The 20,821-nt window shown below is 52.0% G+C and overlaps 1 protein-coding gene across 7 annotated transcripts in view; it reads left to right on the forward strand.

Moving 5' to 3' along the window:
• The window catches only part of MSI2 (musashi RNA binding protein 2), a 402,467-nt gene that overhangs the window by 245,542 nt on the left and 136,104 nt on the right, over window positions 1-20,821 (forward strand). For all 7 annotated transcript variants that reach the window (XM_055399098.2, XM_055399088.2, XM_055399156.2 and 4 more), the window contains one exon: window positions 16,870-16,918. In XM_055399098.2, the coding sequence (XP_055255073.1) occupies window positions 16,870-16,918 (49 nt within the window). The remainder of the gene's footprint in view (window positions 1-16,869; window positions 16,919-20,821) is intronic.

Here is a 20,821-nt window from a genome sequence, read left to right on the forward strand (position 1 = left end):
TGCCCTGGGATGGGGATCCTTGGCGTTCCCAGCCCCGGGGCTGCAGTCCTTGTCAGCTCAGAATGGTGTCATTTCTCCACGAGGGATGCTCCTTGGATCTGGGGTGCCTTGAGGAGGCAGGTTCCTTTCTGCCTCGTTGTTAGGTCAGGGAGACCCGTTTCCTGGAGTCACTGCAGTCTTCTAACCCCCAGCTATGCCTCTGACCCGCCCTGTGACCGTGGGCCTCACAGTGTTAAGCTCCTGACCCCTCAGCCAGCATTGAGATCTCCTCCCAGTCCGCTGAGAGAGGTTGGTTTCAGCCAAGCCTGAGGGTGGGCCTCCTGATGGAACTCTGCTCCTTCCAGTTCCTTCCAGGAGAGCCCAGACGGAGGCCCTGCCCCTCCACGGCTCACCTGGCCCAGGCCGTCACCCATCTCCCGTCTCCCTGCCCTGCTCCTTTGACTGAGATGTCTCCCCAGATCAGCTGCTCCAGCACCACGCCCATCAGGCCTCTTACCTCAAATGCGGTCCTGCCATTTCCATCACAAACCGTCTGTCTCCTCTGGCCAAGTGAGTGAGTTCTCACCTGAGTTTTCAGAACCCCGGAGGGCAGGAATGAATGGTTAAAGACTACAGAATGTCTGTGCACGCCCTATGGGGGCTGCACCTCCCTTAGAGCTCCCCTCCCATGTGCAGCCCCCAGACCCTCAGGAGTCAAGTGTTCCTCATTTTAGAATCATTGTGCCTTTTATGATATGCACATATGTAAATATGTGTTGATTGAATTTGAAAAAATGAAGGAATGAATTCTAAAGATAGGGCCGCTGCCTCTGACAGACTCTCCTGTAACTGGCCTAGGACGGAAGCCTGAGGCCTCAGGAGGGCTTGTCACCGGGTGGCTTGTCTCCAGCTGCAGGATGTCACGGAGGCGGTCAGGACTAGCCTTGGGCTTCAGACTCGGGTCCAGAGGGTGAGCGAGTTCATTTCTTTCCACAGAACTTGGAAGTGGAAGAGCATTGCCTGGTGAAGGTTTGGTGGCAGGTGGCAGAAGCCGTCTCGTGCCAGCCTGCCTATCTGTCTGTCTTGGCTGGTTTTCCATCCTCCTGAACCCTCATGGTGGGGCCCCGTGTGTGGCAGGGAGGGCTGGGCGGACGTTTGAGAAAGCGACCAGCCCAGGCAGGTCATTTCATCCTTGGTCCTGCTTGCTCAATAAAAGCCAGTCTCTCTGCTAGTTTTAATTTCACTTGGCATCGACAGCAGGGAAAGAGGAAAGGCCTCTGGGACAATGAGCAAAGTTAGACGTCTCTCCTGACCAACTCTCTGAGGCGGCCATGACGACAGCAGCCATGACGATGGGTGGCAGCTCGATGGTGCTCCTTGTGAGCCAAGACGCCGCCCAGGAGTTAACTTGTCTTAATGCTCGTAGAGGCACAGTGAGGTGGGCACCAACTCAGAGGCTCAGCGAAGTCCAGTCACCTGCCCAAGGCCACCAGCCAGTGAGGGGTAGGACTGGAATCTGAGGTGTCTACCTCCAAAGCCTCTGGATTTTCCCACTAGTCCCTGCTGCCGAGCTGGGGCCCAGGCCCATGGGCCCCGATAAGCACCACTTGTGGACACATACATTATTATAAATCTAGATTCTGACGGTGTCTACACGCCAATGGGATTTGGCAGAAGAAAGTATCTCGGGTCCCTTCTCACATTTACGTTTAATTTCAAATTGGTGGTGGCTGTCTGTGTCGGCTACGGGGGGTGTCCCTTTAGTATCTCAAAGGAACTCGATGCCCTGGGCTCTTGGAGCCTGTGGCCAGGTCCTTGTGGTCCACCTGTGACAGTCAGGGGCAGGAGCCTATGTGCCGTTCAGCCCCTGAGACCTTCAGAGGCATTTCTGTCATTCTCTCAGAAATCCCCAGCCCTGGAGCTGAAGAGGGAAAAATTAGAGGTCTGAGCAGTCGAGGAGCAATTTAATTAAAAACAAAAAGAAATGTAAATGAATTAGCCAGCAATCTTCATGGGGCATCGTCATTGGCAGAGGAGGCCCGCGAGAGGAGGAGATTAGGGCTGCCTTTTATTTATTGAGTTCCCTGGTAATGGAGCCCTTAGGCTCGATGGGGTGAGGCTTTCTCATAGCCTGGCATGTGGCACGCATTTGTCTCTGTTCGTTTATATGGGGAAGGGTAGTGAATCCAGCCGGAGAAGGCAATGGCAAGCCACTCCAGTACTCTTGCCTAGAAAATCCCATGGATGGAGGAGCCTGGTAGGCTGCAGTCCGTGGGGTCGCTAAGGGTCGGACACGACTGAGTGACTTCACTTTCACTTTTCACTTTCACACATTGGAGAAGGAAATGGCAACCCACTCCAGTGTTCTTGCCTGGAGAATCCCAGGGACGGGGGAGCCTGGTGGGCTGCCGTCTATGGGGTCACACAGAGTCGGGCACGACTGAAGTGACTTAGCAGCAGCAGCAGCAGTGAATTCAGCAATGTGCTGCCGGCTTCTGTGCTGTTTCATGGGGGTATTTAAAGTAACAGCACCTGACAGTTTACCAGCAGCTAAGAGGTTTTTCTGCTTCAGAAAGCAAAATACTGTATGAGTTGTGCAACATGTATAAATGATTTGAAGAATTAGGGTACAACAAATAGTACAGTTTTCAGCAAAGAGGTGAAGACTTCGTCAAATCATAGAGTTTGCGAGTGGAGGGCAGGCAGGGGTGGGCACTGGGGTTCCACACAGGGACGTGGTGTGGCCTGTCATGTGTCTTTAATTTCCTTTTACCCTGGTCCCAGTTCGAATTGCCGGACTACGTTAGATGGCGGTGCATTGTTTCCTTTGCCTGCTCTGTAATTCCTCTTTACCTGAACCAGATGAAACACATGGCACTAAGGCAGATTGACAGCTCTTGAAATGAGAAAGATCTGTAGCCTTCAGAGTGCTGATGTAGAAATAAATGAAAGAAAAACATGCTTGTTGGGTCTTGAAGCAGCTTGAATTGGTATTTTTTTTTTTTTTTTAAGGGTAGATGAGGGTTTTTCCCTCTCTCTTCTCTTTCCCCCTTCAGGGAGTTGTTTGGCTAGGGGATTAAGTAGGAGGTTGGCTATTCTGTCAATATTCATTTGCAGAGATCTGCGTCATGGTCAGATCTTGACTCAGAGATCAGGCCAGAGGTGTCCAACCTCCGGGTCAAGAGGAAGGCGTGTGGTCTTCAGATTGACTTCATTATTACATCAAAAAACCTGTCGAGTGTCATGGTTTCCCCACCCCAGATGACATGGGGACAAGCTGAAACGGCAAATGTGCTGACTCCTGGAGAGCACCAGGTTCACTCTGCCCCAGGCCACCCCGTCTGCCCAAAGCCCCGTTCACAGTTATGGCGAGTGTTGGTAAATACGTATCCACGTCTCAGAAGTAGGAATAAATACAGTTTGGTGTATGAAATATCTCCAAAGATTTAAGATCTGTTTCAGAACCTAAGTGAAAGAGAAGGCCTTGATAGCCTAAAAGAGAAAAAATGGAGAGCTTAAAAGAGGAAAGATGGAAACCACCGGGTTCGAGGTTCTTTTCTAGTTGAATTGTTTTTTCTTTATCCTGCAAAAGTCTTTGTGAAAGTCAGTCAGCAAGCACTTACGGTGCAGTCATTTTTGCGTGAGTCACTGCAGCAGGCGCTGTGCGTGTGCAGAGCTGTGGGGTGAAGTGTCCTGAGGGCCAGGGTGGCAGATGAGGCGGGGCAGTCAGGACTCCGGGCCCGGAGACGCAGGCCACAGAGTGCTGGGTCAGCGTAGCTCGCGCCGGTGCCCAATAGCAGACGCGAGCAGGCGCTAGCTCTTCCTCCTGTTGGTGTACCTTGTTTGTGCCCACGCTATCCAAATCAGGAGAAATTAGGGCCTAATTATTTGCATTATAAACTGATCTGCCACTGAGTTTCGTGATATAATGAGCCCCCTTGTGGTTTTTAAAATTACTATTTTAAATGTTTATTTTTTAATAGTGTAGGACTCACAAAAAGTTGTAAAAATAGTACAAAAAGCTCTTGTGCACCCTTCACCCAGCTTCCCATGATGATAATATCGTCTCGTCCATAACCACACCACATTGTTAAAACCAGGAAATGGATACTGGTACATCATCGGTTTTAACAGGTACGCGTGTGTGTGTGTGTGTGTGCTGTTCTTTGAAACTTTGTCACATGTATAGATTTAAGTGATGATGATCACAGTCAAGATGCACAAGTGTTCCCGTCACCGCAGTGAAATTCCTCATGTAATGGTTCATCCATTTCCCCACCCCTAACCCCTGGCAGACTCATCCGTTCTCCATCACTATAATCTCCTTATTTCGATAATGTTGCAGAAATGGGATCATATGGGATGGAGCAAGCCTTTGAGACTGACTTCTTCCAGTCAGTGTAATTTCCTTGAGATCCGTCCATGTTGAGTACCAGTGGTTTGTTTCTCTTTATTGTGAGGAATATTCTGCCGCAGCGTGTGCTCTGGTCAGCTCTGCCATTCCACCTGCTCTCTAAAAATGGTTTATTTGCGTCCAGTTCCTTACAGCACAGCACGGAAAGCATGGTGCCCTCATGAGGGTGACCCTCGCTCATCCTCACTGAGTTGGCATTTGCGGTTATGGACACGAACCCTCTTCCTCCAGCCCTCAGATCCTTGTTGAGGTGCTGTGTGTGCCGAGTACTGGCCATAGCAAGGGACATCATTTACCACCAACCTGAGTACTTCCCTGAGCGTTATGTTTCTTTCTGCTTCTCGGGGCTGGGGTGATCATCAGCCCGTTTCATGCAGGGAGACTGAGCCTCCAGAAGTCCTGCCCGGGACAGTCAGAGGTGGACGTGGTGGATTCGGATTTGAACCCAGGAGTCCTGATGCCCACCGGGCTTTGTGGACCCCCGCTCTCAGTTTGCCCAGTGTCGCTGAGAGCCACTTTGTTCCTCTGCAGAATGACTGTGCTGGGCCTTTCCAGCTCGGATATTTATGACCCTCTCTGAACAGGAAGTAGCCTTGCTGAAAGAATAGGTCCTTTCACCTTGGTTCCCACACGTGAACTTTGTTCTCAGTAGTGTTCTGTTAGCCATTATTTGAAGATGCTTTGGGAATTTAAACGTGGCAGTGTAGAATTCCTCTAAAAATTGTCTGTAGTTCAGACCTTCCTTCCTTATGCTGACGTTTGGTGGGGTCTTTGGCTCAGGACCCTGGGAGCAACTTCAGGGACCAGGGTGCCCAGGAGATTGGCTCTCATGTGGCCCAGTGGGGAAGAGCTTCTGGAGACACCCTTGAGCCCCGTTAGGAAGCTCTGGGCTGGGTGCTGCTTGCTGCCCTGATTCAGCTGTCTGGCGCCATGCGGTTGGAGGGATTCTTGCGTGTGCCACAGCTGGGCTTCCGGTCACGGGGAGCTGCTATGTCAGGCCCCTTAAGTGCTGCTGCTCCTGAATCCGACCGAGGGATCGATTGGGCAGAGATGCTGCGAGTCTTTGAAGCTCCAGAAAGGGAGAATGGATGCCTGCTCCAGGTGGGGAGGGGAGCAGGGACCCCCGGTCACTTCTAATTCCCAGGACTGATTCTGAGACCAAGGGAACCTCTGTCTTCGGCTTCAGTCATTCACTATAAGCCCTGCTGAATCCCTCAGAACCACAGGCTGGTGGCGAGTGAAGGGGAGACCATTTCTCTGACCTCTGGCAGGTCATCTCCCCCTCCTCAGGTGCAGTCGGGGGAAGGGTGGTCTTTGGAATCTGATAGACCCATCTATGGGCTTCCTGTGTGGCTCAGATGATAAAGAATCTGCCTGCAATGCAGGAGTCCCAGGTTTGATCCCTGGGTTGGGAAGATCCCCTGTAGACAGGAATGGCAACCCACCCCAGTATTCTTGCCTGGAGAATCCCGTGGACAGAGGAGCCTGGCAGGCTGCAGTCCATGAGGGTCGTAGAGAGTCGGACACGACTGAGCGACTAACCCTCTCCCTTTCAGACTCGTCTACCTGCCATCCCAACGGTAGCGTGACATGGGGTGTCAGAAAGCCCAGAGGTGGTTTTAAACCCCAGTTCTCTTTTTCCATGCATCACGACCAACTCTTTGTGTTGGCCAGATAGGATAACCTTGATAGATACTGGTTCGTGAATAAACGTGTCCCCTTGGCAAAACTCTCTGTCCCCCTGATTCTCCATCCTTGCCAGCCAGTCTGTTCAAGGGGGCAGGACAGAATGTGCCGTGAAGGCCTGTCGCAGAGGGCCCTGGGCCTGGGCATTTCCGGGGTGCAGGCCGGCCTTCCATCCCATCATCAAATCACCCATCATCAAGTCTTCATCAAATCAGGCAGAAAGAAGATGCCGAAAGCCCAAGGGATGGAAAATCGGGTTTGGAACCTAGACTCTTTGAGCCCGTCCAAGTCCATTCTCCCCTCTTCCCTCCCCGAGCCAGTGACTGCAGCCACGCTTGTCACCATTCGAGATTGGATTGGCCACAGGAGATGCGGGTGATTTTTCCATTTGGTCCTGATGTTTATTTCATGCCCATCAATATCAGCCCATATTAGGACAGATGAGGTGGTTATTTACAGGCTGCGTGTTTTCACACTTGGTAATTATAAACCCTTTCCCTGTTCGGTCAGAGTCGTGGAGATCTATTTTGGCAATTAGCAGTTTAGTATTTGTTTAATGGGAATGCAGGAGAGTGTTACAGCACATCAGTGCTCCACTAATGACCCTCCTGTCTCCTCCGGAGCTGGCAGGTTTGGGCCTTTTTCACGGTAGGTGCGGCCTGATGGGGAGAGGCTGGGCTGGGGGAAAGGAGCCGGAGGCAGCCTGCCCGCCCGCACGCGCACGCGCACTCACAGCCAGCGCCGCACACGGGCCGTGGATTTCCTGCGCTCGCCGCCGCCTCGCGAAGCCGCCGCTCGAGAGGCCGTTAGGCCAGATGCCGCTTCCGCGTGACAGCTGTCAGGCCTGCAGAACCAACTGCTGCTCCTCTGGCAGCTCGCACCCGGCCCGGCCTGGTCCCTCTCCCACCACCCCCTTCCTTTGCAGCTGCCTGTCTCACCCTGGCAGGGACATCCCCCGAGAGAGCCTCCGGCCCTGCCCTCTGGGGTGGTGCTGGGCCCAGCCTGGGCCCCCGCTTCCACTGGAGGCTGTCCAGGCAGGCGCTTGCGTGCCATGCTCGGATTTGAGAGGTGCTTCCTGGGACTGCGCCCCCTAGGACACGCTAGTTTCTTTAGCGGCTGGCCCTGAGCGTGGCCCGTTTGCAGCGAGGAGTCGCACAGCGTTGGGCTTATTCCTCCAGTGGACAGTGTGGGGTATGTGTAGGTGCCCACAGCAGGGGATTGCCGGAGGGGGGGGCAGTGACATTCAACCAATCTGTTGTGATGGGCGTGTCCTGCCCATTAGTCACTCACCACCCACCACCTGAAGGCCTCTTCACAGCTCCAGGAAGCAGGACTCAGCATTCTCGGGGCCAGTGCCCAGTGTGCACTCTGATAGCCTGAGGACTGAGTTCTGGGACCCCTCTGCCCGTTCCAGCCGTGCCCCCAGCCTGCTCTGTGACTGCAGAGTGGACAAGTGGGCTCAGGGGTTCTCGAGATCACCCATCTGGAAGGAAGAGACCCCTCAGCCTCCTTCTCCATTTGGGTCTCCCTCCACCCCTTCTTTCTCCTCCCGAGCCTGCCAGAGGCAATATACAGCTGTTGCCTTGGTTACCTCATCACCTCTCTGAACTTTTTCGATAGAGTTTTAAGGCAGTGTTTGTTGGTTCACTCGGGAGACAGTGCAGCTACACGGGGCCCTGGGGATTCAAAAATAGAACGCAGTCAAGGGAGACCAGGAGACAGATGTGGGCGTGCCTCTGAGTTTAAATCCCGACTCCACCGTTTGCTGTGTCCGTGATCCTAGGCAAGTCACTTAATCGCAGTGAGCCACCGTTTCCTTACCTATATAATGGGTGTGATAATATCTATCTCAGAGCTATTGTGATAATTAAATGAGCTTTGCGAATTGCTATTAAGCTCCAGTAAATGGTAGCTATTACAGTCATCATTATTTCAGGGGAAAGACATTTCGTAGCCTAGACTCTGATATTTACGTGTGGAATCAGAATCCCTGAGCAAGACGTTTTCCCTGCCTTTATGTTGGTAAACTGTCTGAATCTCCAGAATAGAGACCCCACACCCTTTAATGTCTATGGCAAGTGTCCATTTTATGAACTCACAGCTGCTCTCTGATGAACATGGCAGGGTTTTTTTGTTTTTGTTTTTTGTTTTAGTGGGAAAATGAATTAAAGAATTCATTGAAAATGAATTTAAAAATAATTAAAAGTAGAAAAAAATAGGGCCAGTAAAAGAGTCTTGCCAATGGGGAAAGAACATTCTGGTCATAGTAAGACTTAGGAGCTTTCCATGAAGAGTTTAGGAAATGTCCTTAATGCCACTGAATTGTTTATCAAAAAAAGTGGTTAAAATGGCAAATGCAATTTCTGTTTTACTACCAAAGAAAGAATTGGGGAGAAACTAAGCAGGCTGTTTGCCTTGTTACTTATTTAAGGCATGGGCTTGAGTCAACATAGAGAAAACTTCACGTGGATGCAAACTAGAATTTTCTGAGTCTTGGAATGAAGGAAGTGCCTAGCCCACTCAGCACCTCGCTGGCTGCAGCCTCCCAGGAGTCAGTGGACCGAGCGGGGGTTTGGGGGCCCAGGGGCTTGGGTGCCTGCTGTCCTGGAGCCTAAGCCGCGGCAAGCAGGCCCGGCTGGCATGCGGACTCACACCACCAGCTGCGGAGTCCTGGGCCCAGCTCCAGGCCCACCAGGGAGGAAACTGAGGCTCAGAGAGCTTGTAATAATCCCTGCCTTCAGGGATTGTTGTGCAGTCCAAAGCAATAATACAAGTGAAAATATTATTGATGGTGGTGAAAAAAAAAATCCAGCAGTTTCTTTAGGTTTCTTAAAGTCCTGTGTTCAGTTTTTGGCCCTTCTGAGGCTCCTTACAGAACGGAACTTTGACTGTCTTGTCCTAAGACCAAGACGAGGTGAGGAGAGCCCCCCAAAAGCCACCTGTGGCACAGGGCCTGCGGATCCAGCAGGGGACAAGCAGCCAGGCTTCAGGCAGCTGACGATCCAGGTGACGCCCCCTTTATATTTAGGGCCCATCTCCACCCACATACGCTGTGATGAAGGCTCAACTCTGCTGTATTTACCCAGTAGGACAGTGTTTCTCAGCCTTGGCTGCGCCTGGAATCCCTGGGGGAGCTGTAAACGTTCCACTGCCAACCCCTGCCCCCCAGAGGCTGATTTCACTGGTCAGGTTGTGACCCTGGCAACGGGGATTTTTTTTTTTTTAAGTTCCTTACGTAATTTTGGTGAGCAGTCAAGGTTGAAAACTACTGATCTGGATTTCAGCGTGAGCTGATGGGATTTCCCTGCCTGCTCCTTTATCTCCTCTTTTCTTCCTTTTGGGCAGTGATTGAAGATAGACTGTCCTTACTCTTGTCAAGGCTGGAGCATGCTGAGATGTCTCGTTTCCATAAACTAGACTCCCTCACCCAGTTCTTGGGCAAAAGTGCAGAGCCATGCCATCCCCTGTGCAGAAATGCTCCCGGGGATCAGGCCACCTAGGTCTCCAGCCTGGATCCCAGGCTACTCTGTTCTGGGCAGGCCTGCCTAGTTTATAAGACTCACTCCACCCTCTTGACTTCAGGGCCTGGAGTTTATAGAGCATCCACAGACCCGTTAAACTCCGCACACTGTAGTGTCGTGGGATCGCATTTATGGGCGTTTATTGAAACGAACGCTTGGAGTGTTTGAGTGGGAGCAGGAAGCAACATGAAAGGCATTTGTTCTGGGGGAGTTTGAAGAGCTTGGGCCTCTTCTCTTCCTTTCCCTCTCCCTCCTTGTGTCTGACCAGATAATTTAAGGATCACTTGAAGTGCCATTTCCTGCTTTGTTCTGGATACGTGTGGTTTGTGGTGTGTGTGTGTGCCGGGAGGGGGTGGGACATTTCTCCGGGCATGCTGGCCAGCCACAGCAAACATTCCACAGCGCGCAGGGGGTTTGGAAGGGCCCCTGGTGAATCAGATGCTCCCAGCTGTGGTCCCAGCAGGCTCCGCGGTCCATCTCGGGGTCCTGGGCAGAATCTCTGCAGATGGGTCATCAGTGACCATCCCATCCAGCTTCCTGCTTTCACAGATGAGAAATGTAAGGGCTGAGAAAGGAGGTGCCTTGTCCTCCGTGAGCCTCTGGTGGAGCTGGAATTGGAACCCGGATCCTGCCTGTGCGTTGTGCCACACCGTGACCTGCCACGCTCAGCTGTGGCCCGGCACCTGCTGAGTTATTGACCAGCAGCTCTTTCGTCCTCTCCTGGGACCAAGCTCTCTGCATCCCCAGGTCACCGTCGTTCACCTGCTGCGTGCTTGTAGAGCCAAACCACAGGCAGAAGCGCCAGGGGTCTGAGGGCACCGCCTGGGGTTCCAACCTTCAGCAAACCCACCTGGCCAGCAGAACTTTTGACCTCTTTTGCAAGGCACTGCTTTGACCCGTGACTTGAAAGGTTTTCTCTTCAGGCAGTGTAGGAGCTGGGCGGGCTAACATCTCCCCTCTGGATATGGCCAGCATCTTCTGCCTACTTCTGAAATCACCCAGCAAGAACGTCTGCTCACAGTAAATCTTTCGGCTCATTATAGAGAAGGTTCGCTCATTCATTAAATGAATTAGGATTAGAGAGGCATCACCCACTGACTTGAGTGCTAATGACTAGAGATTTTCATGGTGCTTATTTGCTGAGGAGCGTATTGCCAACTTATTTTGGCGTTTCCAGGATCTCAGTCTCCAACCTCGCTGCAGGGGAGAGATGTAGAAGCAGTCCCTTCACCCCCTAATACCTGAACTCCACTTGGAAGGTGGACTCGATGGGTTAATACTCGGTCCATCGTCCGCCTTCCTCTTCCACCCCTTCCCCTGTCTTTCTTCCTTGTCTGATATTACTTGAGACTGCCTGTGTATCTTCTTATAGACTACAAGTTTTTTTGAGAGAGAGCAGGGACCATGTGTGAGTTACCTGTTGTCGCAAGAACGCTGTTTGAGAGACAACCGCTGAACCTCTGTGGTAGAGATGAACTGTTTATTCCCCAAGTCTGGAGTCTGTAGGGGGCACTGGGAGTGGCTATGCTGGTCTTGGCCGGGTTTACATGCTTGTTTTGGGGTTGCCCAGCTGCCCGCCCATCTAGGCTGGTCTCACCAGGGCCCCTGAGGGCACTTGACCCTGCTCCACGTGTTCCCATCCTGTCCGAGGCCAGCCTGGCCATGTCTGTTTCATGGTGATGGCAGAGAGATGCCAGAGAGGGCAAACTGGAACCTGGAGACCCTCGCAAGGCCAGGCCCTCCACTGGCATACCATCCTCTCCAGCTCTTTCACTGACCACAGCAAGTCAAGTCCAGATACACAGCATGGGGAGATAGACTCTGCCTCTTTTGAAAGCAGAGCTGTTGATACAGAATTTCAAGATAAAGGGTGTGGGGGTCATTAATGCAATCCGTATACCATGAACCTATATAATTTGCCTCTTACTTGGAACTTAGGCTAATACTTTGCAACTAGTGCATACCTGATAAATACATGTCACATAAAAGTAAAGTTAATTGATTAGATTTTCTGATCACAGCTGAGCTGACCTAATGATGTAGCCATTAGCTGGAGTCTGTTAGAAGGGATGTTTCTGTCGTCGGAGTAGAGTCCAAATTTCTCCTGCACTGGGTGCCAGGGACAGCTTGGTTACTGCTAGGAAGTCCCTCTACTTGTCACCTTTTCCGTCGTGGTTCTGCTGTCGTCATTTTCAGGATCTTGGAGGATAAATGTCCGAGAGACAGGGAACAGAGCGGGATGGCGGTTGCCAAGCTGATGTGCCTTGATTGCCGCTGTGAGAGAAATTCGGCTCATGTATTGAGCCCCGAGTGTGTGCAAAGAGGAGGAAGCCGCTCTGTCCACTGTCTTTAACTTCTGTTCTTGTTTCTCCTCCCTTAGAGCAGCACATGGAAAGTGGGGTCCACAGGCCAACAGCTCGTGCTTGTTAGAAATGCACACGCTGCTTCCTGAATGAGACAGCCTGGGGCTGAAGCCCAGGGGAGTCTGTGTTTTACCCAGTTCTCTGGGTTCTGAAGGGGAGGAGGTTAGAGACGCCCTGCGCAATCCCCATGCCTCAGAGACGGCGTGGCCCCCCAGAACTGACTCTCAGATGGGGCAGGGTGTACATGCAGCACCTCTGAGGCGGTCACAGTGTCATCCGAGCCTTGCGAGGGTCGGGATTACAGGTTCACGACCCCCTGGTGTCAGACGACAACAGGGGCATCCCCAAGCAGCTCCCTTAAGAGTTACTTGCCCTGCTTTTTCATTTGCAAAGATACACCGTCAAGGCTGTCAGGGCTGTGTTTTATACCTGCCTGAAGTTATTGGAAGGCAGATCTCAAGGTTGGAACACTGTTCTCCTCCCCAGACAGATCAGGCAGGTGTCAGGACATGGGACAAACACGCTCAGGTTCAGACACCTCCTCCCCTGATCCCCACCGCAGGATCCCACGGGACCACTAGGCCTGTGGGCCCCCACTTCTGGTATATACAAAGAAATCTGTACGGACTGGTGAGGGCACCGTCAACACGAAACCAACACCAGTGCTGATCATGACGAGGAGGGTGGGGGCCTTTGAAGCTGTATTCCACCAGGGATAGTGGTGTTTTCTCCCTGAAGTCAGAGAAATGCCCCTGTCCACCCGCCTGCCAACTCCCTTGTGTTCTTCCAGCTCTGTTAACGAGGCCTGGCTTGCAGGCTGAACTCTGCACAGCCAGGCAGTCTGCCTCTGTGTGTGAGAGAGAGAGGGAGAAGAAGGAGAGACAGACAGACACAGTTACCGGTTTGCTGTCTCTGGGGCTGAATACCAGCTCCCTTGACCGTATCCTTCATGTCCTTGTGTGATGGAGTCTCACACAAGCCGCTTCTGTTTGATTCACATAGAACCGTGAGAAACAGCCCCGTATGTGAGGCCGTGTTTTTCATTCTATTCAGTCTTTGTATATTCAAATTCTTCCAGTTTCAGCTCTTGCTGTTCTGCCAGATTTCTATCGCATTGATGGCTTCTCTGAATTAATAAGTGTTTTGCAATCACTGAAAAGTTTTCTTCCCCCAAGCACGGGGACTTATTCATATTGATTTTTTTTCCCCTTTCTCTTTCCTCTCTAGCTACTCCTTAGATGTACTGTTTTGTAAAGTGTTAATAGAATTTTTCTTGCGCCCTGTCGCTTTATCTGTTCAGGAGGTCTTTGCGAGGCCCATTGTACACCGCTCTGTGGAGGAAAGAGCTCTGTTCTTTACGACAATGGTTGCCCCCAAAACACATACACAGATCCTCCTCCTCGCTCACCAGGGTGGAGCAGCTGTTAGGAGGGCAGCGTCAGAAAACGCTGAAGCATAAGAAGGCAAAGAGGGACGCAATTAAACACTGTGAAAAGGGCGACGGGGATGGGTGGGGATTGAAAATACTTTTTTAAATTCAAAATACTTATTTCCTAAGGGGATCTGAGCTTCAGTACCCAAACCTGGCCAACACAGAAGGGAGACTGTTTTTCTTACCATTAGGCATTTTCAGCTCAAAATAAGGACTTGGCAAACCTCTTAGAAAATAAGATAATGGGTGTGAAACAGATGTCAAGTTTACCTGCATGGTACCCAGCAGGCTTCACCCGTCACCCCACCCCTGGCCCGCACCCCAGGTGGTAGAATCCTCGTCGAGGCCCAGGGTCTGGGTCTGCAATGCCATATGTGCAAGTGTGATGGCTCTGTGTGCAAACAAACCAGTTGATCTTCTGGCGGTCTCGCTCAAGGGGTGCACGGGAGGCAGACCGCTGTGGTGTGTCTGGTCTCAGCAGGTGTCTGGGGGCTCATCAAGCCTGCCTGGCCGGGGAAAGGTCTGGTGAAGGCACCCCCCCACCCAGTCCAGACTAGCATCGCCTACTCCCCTCATCCCGGTGCCTGGGGGAGAGAGGGCAGCTCCCTGCCAGAGGAGCAGTCACCGTGCAGGGCCAGCTCTCTCCCAGGCGCTGACTGCGGAAATGGGGAGCAGAAGGGGAAGGCCCCGGGAGCCTGTTTGTTCAGGCTCGGTTGCTTAGCAACACAAGGGGGCCCTGACTCCAGAAGGGATTTTGAAGCGAGGCCAGTCCCTCGGAGGTTTGTGTCTGGCTTGCCTACCCCTTCTTCCATTCTTACCTTGACTTTGCTCTTCCCCCTGTTATATTTGATAGCATCTGAGAAAATAGATTTGATTTGTCGGGAGGCACCGTTTTAAAGCTGGTTTTATTGCTTCGCCCAGTGTCTCCCCCCCACTGAAGACTGTCGTCCGGGAGAAGTGAGAATGAGCAGCCTATGATTCTGTTTCTCGGCTGACTTAGTGCAGGCCCCCACGCCCGTCTGTGAGCCTCTGAGCCCCAGTGGACAGTGCCCGGTGCTCCCCACCACACACACCCCCCACAGTGAGATTGCTCCAAGTGTGGGGCCTTCTGGCTAACAGTTCTGTCCACCCACAGCCACATGGTTGGAGTGTACTTTTTTTAAAATTTTCATTTATTTATTTTTGGCTGCACTGGGTCTTCCTTGCAGTGCGTGAGCTCTGTCTAGTTGCGGCGGAAAGGGGCTCCTCTTCCTTGCAGTGCGCGGGGCTTCTCCCTGTGCTGGCTTTGTTGTGGAGCGTGGGCACCTGGGCTTCAGAAGCTGTGGTGCGAGGGCTTGCCTGCCCTGTGGCATCTTCCCGGGCCAGGCATCAAACCCGTGTCCCTGGCACCGGCAGGCAGATTCCCAACCACTGGACCAGGGAAGTTCTGGGTTGTATTTTCACTGCCAACCTTGGGCACAAAATGCTCGAGGAGACCAGGCTGCACACCTGGCCAAACCCGGTACAGCCTGCAAGTGAATGGCTGATGATTTTAGAACAGCACCTGCACTCACGATGTGTCTTCTGTGAAGCGAATAAAGGGCTGGAGCATAAGTAAAAGGAGTGGACTTCAAAGCCAAATCTGGTTTCGTAAGTGATTTCTTTAGGTCTGTGTGGGAATGAGTGTGGATCTCTGTACCTGTGTCCAGACTTCCTCTTTGTGTAAGAACCCCAGCCATACCAAATCAGAGCCACCCCTAAGAACCACATTTTAACTTCAGTTCAGGCGCGTCCGACTCTTTGCAACCCCATGGACTGCAGCACACCAGGCCTCCCTGTCCATCACCCACTCCCAGAGCTTGCTCAAACTCATGTCCATCGAGTTGGTGATGCCATCCAACCATCTCATCCTCTGTTGTCCCCTTCTCCTCCTGCCTTCAATCTTCCCCAGCATCAGGGTCTTTTCCAATGAGTCAGTTCTCATTGGAACCATTTTAACTAACCATCAGGTGACTGTTTTCACTTAGTTACCTCTTTACATCCTGTCTTCAAACGCAGTCACATTCTCAGAATCTGGGCATTAGGATTTCAATATATGAAATTGGCAGGGGTGGGGGATGGAGACAGTTCAGCCCAGAACAATCAAAATGTTTAAGTTTCATTGTTTATAACTGGAAACATCCAGAAGGATGTTTAAGTAAGCTATAGCATCTCCCTCCATGAAATATGCAACAGTCAAGCTAGTATTCACAAGACTTCACACCCATTAGGATGACTACTGTTTTGTTTTGTTTTTTAAGGCAGAAAATAGCAAGTATTAGCAAGGATGTAGAGAAATTAAAACCTTTGTGCACTTTCGTTTGGAATGTAAAGTAGTGCAGCCACTGTGTACAGCAGTTCTTCAAAAAAATAAAAGTACAAGTTACCGTGTGATCCAGCAGTTTCCCTTCTGGGTATATATCCAAAAGAAGTGAAAGCAGAGACTCAAGATATTTGTACACCCATTTTCACAGCAGCATTATTCATGATAGCTGAAATCCAAGTGTTCATCTATGGGCAAGTGGATAAGCAAATATGATCTATACATCAGTGGAAGACGGGTGAATCTTGAGGACATTATGCTAAGTGAAATAAGCCAGTCACAAAAAAAGACAAATCCTGTGTAACCCCACTTATGTGAAATACTTAGAGGGGTCCCAGTCTTGGCGACAGAAAGTGGGCAAGTGGCTGCTGTAGGCTGAGGGGACTAAGGGGGTCCCCCTTAAAGGGGGTAGAATTTCAGTTTTACAAGAGGAAAAAAGTTCTGGAGATGAATGGTGGTGATGCTTCTGCAACTTTATGAATTTATTTGATACCACTGAACTGTACACTTAAAGAGGGTTGCAGTGGCAATTTTTATGTTATGAGTATTTTACCACAAAAAATTCTAGGGGAATAAAAGATAGTATTCATGATGTAGTTATCTGGGAAATGTTTGCAGTGTTGTAATAATATCTAAATAAAAAAGAACAAGGGGAAAATTCCATGTGTAATATGATTTTTACACTGTTAAAATAGGCATGCGTGCATTTGTACTCGGTCGTGTCCGACTCTTAGCGACCCCATGTCCTGTTCATGGAATTTTCCAGGCATAGGATACTGGAGTGGGTTGCCATGTCCTTCTCCAGGAACCTTCCTGACCCAGGGACTGAACTCACATCTCCTGCACTGGTAGGCAGATTTTTTTTTTAACCACTGAGCCACCAGGGAAGCCATAGGCATAGATTATTACAAAAGTTAGAGCGAAGTACACCAGAGGCTAAATGTGGCGGTGCTCGGTTGGAAAGATGAAAAGACAGTGATTTATTTTCTTTTTTAATATTTGTGTGTTCAAATAGGTTTTAATGAGCAACATGATTTCTGTAATGGAAACTGCCCCCCACCCCTGAACATACAGTGTGTCCCGTGTTTTGTTGAAGGTCCTGAAGCAGACTCTGTTTTGTGTTTGCCCTGCAGGTGGAGGACGCAATGCTGATGTTTGATAAGACCACCAACAGGCACAGAGGTAAGAAGCCGCAAGTGAGGAAGCAGCCCCTCTGGCCTCTCCCGGCCCCTAGCCCCACAGACAGAAGACCGGCGACTGTTCCAAAATCAGGCAGCTGGAGGCGACGTCGGCTGTAGGTCTTTGTTAACGGAGGGCCTCTACGGTACCTAGAGTTGACACCGGACCTTTAAAACACCATTTCCTGTGGGCCTGGGAACTGTCATTTAATTATGCAGTCACACCCAACACGTTCTTGGTCCTTGCTGAACCAGGCTTTAAGCAACCAAGTGGAAGTTATTCACAGCAATTAGTCAATTGAGTTCTCAATTTGCATTGAAGGAGGTGGTTTAGAAGCACGCTGTCAATCTAAAGAGCAAAAAAAAGAAAGAAAACAACAAACAAACAAGCCCGTCGGAGGTTTATGCAGTGAGTGCCTTGTACATATGTCCAAGGTTTATGCAGTGGGTCCAGACCTAGAAATGCCCTTTTGTGCCTCTCGGATGTTTGGAAGATGTTGACACTTCCCTGTATTGTTTCCTGTGCTTAGTGTCTTGTCCGTGTTTTAGAAAATGGGTTTCACCTTGGGGTCTAAGAACCCTTGAAATGACGTGCAAAATATTTTATGTTATTCCTGGGAGAGGTTTCTTAGCTTTGAGTGGATTCTCAAAGAGGTGCCCGACCTCTGCCACCTCACTCCCCCAGCCCCCAGAAAAGGACACATTGAAATGATTGCTGTAAACAGAAAATTGGATAACTCTAGAAAGCCCCTCCCAGAGGAAGCAGGGTCAGAAGTTAAGTTCAGCGTTCAGTCCTCCCGCTCTCCAGGAGCTCTTGGTCTCTGGGTGCCTGTTCACCGGGCGTTCATGGGCAGAGTTTCTGAAAGAGGGTGGCAGGAAAGCCCTGTTCTCCAGAGAAGGAGCCAGCGAGCCGTGTTTCCTTGCCACTTGGATTGCATTTAGATGTTTCCTGTGTTGTTTACATTCTTGCTGTCACCTGTGATTAGTAGCAGTTATCCAGCGTTGACTGCATGTCTCTCCTGCTCTGAGCAGGCAGGCTGAGTGAAAGGGAGGAAGGAGCAGGATGGGGAGTGATGCTCGCAGGGCTGGGTGGAGGAGGGGCTGTCCTGAGGGCACCCAGGAATCCAGCGGCTCGTCCATCCAGCTACAACCTCCTCGAAGCATGGAAAACTGGGCAGGAACTGCGGCATCAGTGGGGTACATGTTGGGTGAGGAGGACGGGAGGCAGGGAGAGTGATGACGACCTTTCAGACGTGAGCAAGATGACGATTGCCCTTGTCTTCTCCAGCGCTCGGGAGTGAGCGCCCAGGAGCGAGAGGGAGGTGGTGCGGGCGGTGGGCGATCCTCGATTACCCTTGATGGGCACATGCGCTGCCCCGGTCCGTGGGGCTTTCCCGGCACTGCTTCCACGTGCGTCTTCTAACTTGGTCTTCACAGCAGACCCTGGGGGTTGTTGTGACTTTGGGAAAATCCCTTCAGTTCTTTATGCCTCAGTTTATTCATCTGTAAGATGCAGGTAATGTTAGTCCCTCCTGACAGGATGGTTTGCAGCGTTCAGTGCTGGCAGAGAGGGGACTCACACCCAGGACGGCTGATTGCAGGTTCTGCTCTTTGTTGTCTGCACATGGGGACGGGGTTTGTTTAGAAGGGTGTTTCCAGCCTTTGGTTTTCAGGGTGGGCATAGCTCATCTGAGCGAGGCAGTGGCGTTCGGTGTTAGAATTCATTATCCTGGGAGACTCCGCAGCAGTTTCTAGGTAGTATCGTTGTCCTTCTCTTGTGAATATCATTGAGTAAAGGTGTTTTTGATCTCCTGCTCTGCGTCAGGCCCTGTATGGGAGAAGATGATGGATCATCTCGTTGAACCGTCTCAGCTGAGCAGGGAAGGAGGTTCACCATTGAGGGACCCGAGGTGGGGAGGTGACTGTGAGTTTCTGGGCACTCAGCTGATAGCAGGCGGAGCTGGATTCACAGCCAGGGCATCAGGCCCCCAGACAGCCTGCAGAGGAGGCCCCCGGGAAAGCCTCTCCTCTTTCTGACCCAGGGGCCGCCTGCGGTTGGGGAAGCTTCCTCTCCTTCTCCAGGGGCACCGGGTACAGGGACGGGGTGGCAGCCCCTCTGTGACCAGGTCAGGGAAGGGTAGTGAGCTGAAGGGAGCTTGTTCTGTGGCCCAGTGCTCAGGGTGGCTCCGGGAGCGTCGTCGCTCATGCCTCTGGTGAGGCAAGGGCAGGAAGGGGGGCAGAGCCCCCGGCAAGGGCACGGCCCACCCTATAGCCTCCTGCCCTTGTTCTGGTCGGTGCCAGACCCCTTACGTGGTTTGTGGAGTCAGAACAGGGTGTCAAAATCCACTCAGAATCTCAAGATGGCAGCTCAACTCAACCAAGAGTTGAGCCCTGCTGAGCACGGGGTGTGTGCAGTGGCACAGGAAGCCGGCCTGCACGGTGCAGCCTGGGGCTGGTCTGATGCTGGGCGAGAGGGGCCGCATGCCTAGAGGTTTCAGCAGGGGGGCCCTGACACCGGCTGCTGGCTGCCCCTGTGCAGACATCTGCCCCCCTTCCTGTGTGAGCGGGAGCTTCGGGCTGGCCACACTTTCCAGCCTCTCCAGCTGAGAAAGAGCTTCTCTTTGGACTGGGGGACAAAGCTGGGGTAATAACTTCACTGGTTCAGAGCATTAGGGGAGGAAAGAATTTTCTCAGAAATATAAGAACGTATCACAACAGACGCTCTAGTCACATATGTGTGGAGAAGGGCCCCATGGCCCTGGCCTGATGGAATGTGCATTTGGAATCGGGTGATAAGCACGAGAAAATAAAATCCTCCTGCAGCCACCTTGCCCCAACCTTCCCTTCACCTCCTCGGCTTCCTGCTTTCCATTATCTTATCACGAGGAAAGTGCTGCCCTAGCAGAAGTTGAGGACACCTCTCTGGCTGGCGCTGCCGCCAGCTCGCCGCTGAAAGAGGCGCAGACCATTAACCCCTCCGTGGTGTCAGGGCGCTTGTTCAGTGCTGCCCGTCAGCGTCTGACCCAGCTCTGCTGGGCGGCCAGGGCGGTGACGTGTCCTTTGCCCTGGGCGTTTTGCAAACCACCTGTGTGCCCTTGAACTGTGACCACCGCCATGCAGGAAAAACTCCAGGGCACAGAGCCTGGCCTTCAAGGAGTCAGGCTGTGCTTGCCATTAGGAGCCAGGGGTTGGGCAGAACTTCCCCTCCTGGCCCCACGGTGGCCGTCACCTACCCTCTCCCCCGTGGGCCCCGTAGGCACACGGGCAGTCCTCAGTGGCATTTGCACAGCCGTCTGCTCCTCCTGTTCACGGAGGTGCCAACCTGGGTCTCTTTCCCTTGTACATACGCACTTGGACTGCAGTGGCACCCTGGGCAAGGGTCCAGGGAACAGTGAGCCCTGTAGGGAGGGGAGCCCTCTGGGGAGATGTGTCCTCCATGCTGGAAGCAGCAAGGTCATGCAGCATCTGATTCGCACGGAAGCATGGAGTCTACCCCCCTTCATCCTTCCTGGGACCACCTCCCAGCCCCTGTGGGCCCTGTGGGTTTAGCCAGGGGTGCTTCTCCTAACCTCTCCAAACCCTCTGCTCCGCCTCTGGAAAATATAGGAACCAGGACTGATGAGCCCCAGGGCCTGAAGTGTGCTTCTGGCTTTTAGCTTTTAACTGGAAGTGTGGCCCAGATTGTCTCCCTTTCCTGTTTTCACTGGGGAGGGGGAGCAGTTGTTGCAGGTGTGGGTGTCTGAGACAGGGCAGGGGGTTCATGGGGGCTGCTCTTCACGGCGACCAGGCCGGCGGGTGGAGGGAGATGCTGACCTGGGATGCCCTGCGGCGTTTGAAGGGAGGGTGGTCCTCCCGCTGCCCCGGTCATACCTGTATGTTGCTCAGACGTGGGAGGCAGCTGACCCCA

The sequence above is a fragment of the Moschus berezovskii genome, chromosome 20 (genome assembly GCF_049115385.1).
Source record: "Moschus berezovskii isolate FMDL1 chromosome 20, NW_MosBer_1.0, whole genome shotgun sequence".
In the NCBI taxonomy this organism is placed as follows: Eukaryota; Metazoa; Chordata; class Mammalia; order Artiodactyla; family Moschidae; genus Moschus; species Moschus berezovskii.